The sequence below is a fragment of the Coccinella septempunctata genome, chromosome 7 (genome assembly GCF_907165205.1).
Source record: "Coccinella septempunctata chromosome 7, icCocSept1.1, whole genome shotgun sequence".
NCBI classification, from domain to species: Eukaryota; Metazoa; Arthropoda; class Insecta; order Coleoptera; family Coccinellidae; genus Coccinella; species Coccinella septempunctata.
Genome location: NC_058195.1, coordinates 28,208,781 through 28,213,665, shown reverse-complemented (window position 1 = coordinate 28,213,665; position 4,885 = coordinate 28,208,781). Strand labels below are relative to the sequence as shown.

General features: G+C 37.0%; 1 protein-coding gene across 1 annotated transcript; it reads left to right on the top strand.

The window, feature by feature from the left end:
- Positions 1-704: 704 nt before the first annotated feature.
- Positions 705-3,417, top strand: LOC123317701. The gene is made up of 2 exons (XM_044904309.1): positions 705-2,430; positions 2,510-3,417. Exons 1-2 carry the CDS (start codon positions 705-707, stop codon positions 3,415-3,417), a joined length of 2,634 nt encoding a protein of 877 aa, XP_044760244.1.
- The last annotated feature ends 1,468 nt before the right edge of the window (positions 3,418-4,885 follow it).

Genomic DNA, 4,885 nt, shown 5'->3' with positions numbered 1-4,885 from the left:
ACTTCACAACATCCAATTCACCTATTTACCGAGACACGAATATTACTGAATGGTTCAATATAAATGTTTTGGTATCAATTCTCAAAGATCTTGAGGAATTCCAAGAACGTGATAGCGGATGGGCTCTGGTTAATGTTGTTAACCTAGGGGTGAATATAAACAAGTTCACACCCCAACTTGGAAGCTCATACATAGAACTTCCTCCTCAAATAAAACGGAAAGAGGCTTGTATCAATGTGAAAAACGACGATGAAGCATGTTTCGCATGGTCTGTGATGGCTGCATTACACCCTGTTGAGAAGGACCCCCAACGATTATCCAAATATCCTCATTATTCCAAAATTTTGAAGTTGAACGGTATTCAATTTCCGATGACAATGAAACAGATACCCAACTTTGAAAAACAAAACCAGATATCCATTAATGTTTATATTCTGAAAAAGGAAAAGAAGAACTTCACTACATTGCCAACATACCTAACAAAAATTAAAATGAATAGACATATCAACTTACTCCTTGTACAAGATCACTATTCAAACGATGATACTCCAGTGCGATACCATTATGTATGGATCAAAAATCTCTCTCGTCTGGTATCGAGTCAATTGAGCAAGGAACATGGACAGAAATTTATATGTGATAGATGTCTCCGGTACTTACGATCTGAAGAAAAACTAAAAAGTCATTCAGAGGATTGTGGAAACATGAATGAAACAGCTATAAAGCTGCCTGAGATAGGAAACAATACACTCAAGTTCAAAAATCATAAAAACAAGGAGAAGGTACCTTTTATTATTTATGCAGATCTGGAGAGCATACTAAAACCTACTAACACTAAAAACAACTATCAAGAACATAAAGCTGCAGCTGTAGGATACTATGTAAAGTGTTCATATGATGATTCTCTGAGTTTTTATCGTTCTCATCGAGGTCTCAATTGCATGAAATGGTTTGCAGATGAGATGAATCAATTTGCTGGAGACGTTGACTCAGTTTTCTTATGTCCCTACGACATCGATATGACGCCAAAACAGGAAGTCGAATTTCGGAAGGCAACTCACTGTCATATTTGTGAAGAAATGTTCAAACCTGAAGATAAAAAAGTAAGAGATCATAATCATCTTATCCCCGAAAAGAATTACCGTGGAGCAGCACATGAGGGGTGTAATATAAATTATAAGGATAGTCACATGATTCCTGTAGTATTTCACAACCTGAGTGGATATGACGCTAATTTTCTGATACAAGATATTGCCACAAGAATGGAAGGGAAAATCGATTTGTTACCGATAACTAAGGAGAAATATATCAGTTTCACCAAACACTATGATGATTATCACATTAATTTCCGATTCATTGATAGTTTCCGATTCATGGCTTGCTCTTTAGACAAACTAGCGTCCTATTTAGAAGAGTTTCCGAACTTGAAATCACAATTTCCTGAGGAATCTGAAGAACATATCAGTCTTCTTACGAACAAAGGAGTAATGCCATATGATTATATCGATTCCTATGACCGATTCGATGAAACTTCTCTTCCACCTATTGAAGCATTCTATAACAAATTGGATTGTAGGAAATGTCCACGAAGAAGATATGAGAGAGCACAACTTGTGTGGAATAAATTCAAATGTCAGAATTTGGGCGAATACAGCGATCTCTACATGAAAACTGACATTCTATTGCTGGCTGACGTATTTGAACAATTTCGATCGAGCTGCCATAAGACTTATGGATTAGATCCTGCGCATTATTTTACTTTACCAGGATATACGTGGGATGCTATGTTGAAATATACAAAACAGGAATTAGAACTTCTCACAGATGTTGATATGTTTTTGTTTGTTGAAAGAGGAATTCGGGGCGGCCTTAGTCAAGTATGTGGTAAACGACGAGCACATGCGAACAACAAGTATATACCAAACTATGATTCAACTAAACCAGAAAATTACCTCATGTACTTTGATGTCAACAATCAATATGGATGGGCAATGTCACAATGTCTACCATACGGCGGTTTTACGTGGACCGATACAAATATAAATGTCTTGCAAATTCCTGATGATGCTCCCGAGGGTTATATTTTAGAAGTCGATCTCGAATATCCTAGAGAATTGCATGATGTGCACAAAGATCTTCCATTCTGTCCAGAACATTACAACTCTAAAACTCAAACACCTTGTTATGCATCTCAGCAAAACGCTAAACTTATGGCCACATTACATCAAAAGAAGAAATATATCATCCACTACAGAAATCTGAAGCAAGCATTGAAGAATGGATTGATTATAACAAAAATACATCGAGTGCTCAAGTTCAAGCAATCTACATGGCTCAAGTCTTACATCGACCTCAATACGGATCTGAGAAAGAATGCCGAAAATGAGTTCGAGAAGAATCTCTTCAAACTGATGAACAACGCTGTTTTTGGTAAGTTGTTATATCCATTCAAATTACATTCATATGATTTCCTATACAGATACCTACATATTCTTTTCTATTGTTACAGGAAAAACGATGGAGAATATTCGGAAAAGGGTTAATGTCCACCTTCTAACAAAATGGAAAGGACGATATGGGGCGGAAACTTATATCTCCAAACCTGAATTCAAGAACTCTGTTATTTTCAATGAGAACTTTGTAGCTGTTGAAATGCGAAAGCTGCAGATCTATTTGAACAAGCCAATTTATGTGGGAATGAGTATCTTGGATTTGGCTAAAACTACTATTTATGACTTCCATTACCACTACATGAATGAAGCTTTCAGTGCTGGCTGTACCATCTTATACACAGATACCGATTCTCTCATTTATGAGGTCTCTGAAGATCCTTATGAAAGAATGAAACTTGACTGTTATGAAAGATTTGATACCTCAGATTATCCCAAGAATAATACTTACGGTATTCCTCAAGTTAATAAAAAGGTATTAGGAATGATGAAGGATGAAAACAATGGAATACCTATGACCGATTATGTTGGTCTCAGATCTAAACTGTATGCTGTGAAAACTTCTAAGGATGATCTGAATGTGAAAAAACAACGATGGGTGGAAGAAGAGTATGAAGCTGATGAAATTGAATCCATGTGTCGAAATTATGGTACCACCAAGAAAGCTAAGGGTATTAAAAAATCAATCGTTAAGAACAGAATATGTTTCGATGATTACATTGAATGTTTAGAAACATGGAAACATAAAATTATTTCTCAAAATTTGATTCAGGTGAAGGAACATCATGTGTATTCACTGACACAGGAAAAAATAGCTTTAAGTCCTGAAGACGATAAACGATGTTTGGTGCCCGGAACATTCAACACTGTACCGTGGGGTCATTATTCACTCAATAAACGCAAGATTGAGGAATATGATGAACCAAGGAAGAAGATTTCAATGTTGGAAAAATTGTTGACTATGTGATTTAAATTTTTTTCAGCGATCACTTTGTTTTCATCAAACAAATATCAATGTCACTGTAAATAAAATAAATGATTTTTCTTTCACAAGGTTTCAATCAATGAATCACCATCACCCTTTCACTCATGATTTGAAAAATAAACATGAAAGCATCCAGCTGTTCTACATTATTTGATTAGCGACATATCTCCTCATTACCACCCTAAAAAGCATGACGTATCTCTAATATCAACGCTAAGGTACCTACCTATCTATCTATCACGTAACACAAAAGTCCCGAGTTCGAATCCCGACGTTTAGAAAAGTATGAAACAAAATATCGAACCCGCTCACCCTCACACCCCTCATCATCAAACCTGTTACCCTCTCCCCCACTCTCCTCTCACCCTCTCAGACCCGCCTACTGGATGACCTTGAACGGGACTTAGAAAAATTTTCAAAATTGACCGATTTCTGCAAAATCGACCTTAGACTTCCTTATGAGAATTTACATGTAAAAACTATCCTTTTTGCGCTCGAACTCTTGTTGCCTATCTACTGATATCGACATCGCCGGCCCCTTTCCCGGAACAGACAATGGAAACGAGTACATTTTGGTAGCGATGGACTATTTCACTAAATGGGTAAAAGCTGTGATGGGCTTTTTCTCTCACCCTGGACGCTCCTTACCTTTGCTAGGGCGCCAGTGGGGCAATCAGTGGAACCCCACGTCTCTCACAGAATCTCCAAAAATTAGAGAGTCCGGGTAGACTTGAATGATCATTGAAGAAGGGTAGCAGTGAAAACTTGGGTGGTAGCGTCTTCTCCGATTGTATCAGATGGCTATATTTAGTCCAATCGGTGTATTCTCTTGATTGCATTAGTTCTCTTTTTGACCTTTCTCCTATTGTTAATTCGATGGTTATCCATTTCCGAATGCTAGGTACGTTGGTTCTTCAGGTCCAATAACGATAGCTTCATGTTTTTCAGCGAGATCTTTCAGTTTTCTGCCATTTCTGTTTTCCATCCTGCTGTTCCATTCTGGAGATTTTCAATTAAAATCTCCGATGCAGATTTTTGGGTTTGTTTCATCTTACAAATTGTTGATCTCTTCTTCTAATGAGTTATTTGGGGGTCTTTTATATGCCGATGTGATTTCGACTCTTTTTCGATTTATTTCAGCAACATTCGTCACTGTTTCTATTTGTGACTCGTCAGATCTTCCTTTAAAATAGTGTTGCAGATCTCGTCTAACCAGTAATGCAATACCTACTCCAGTGTTTCCGATTCTGTCACATCTATACATCTCATAATTCATGATGTTCAATCGCGTATTTTATTGTATTCTTGTTTCTTGTAAGGCTATAATATCAGGTTTTCCCTCTGATATCATTTTTTTTATCTCGGATTTTCGAGTTCTGTTCCAGGAGACTATTTCGAGGGAATTCTTCCTAGTTGTATGTTCCATTATTTCAGTTTACTGAACATTCCT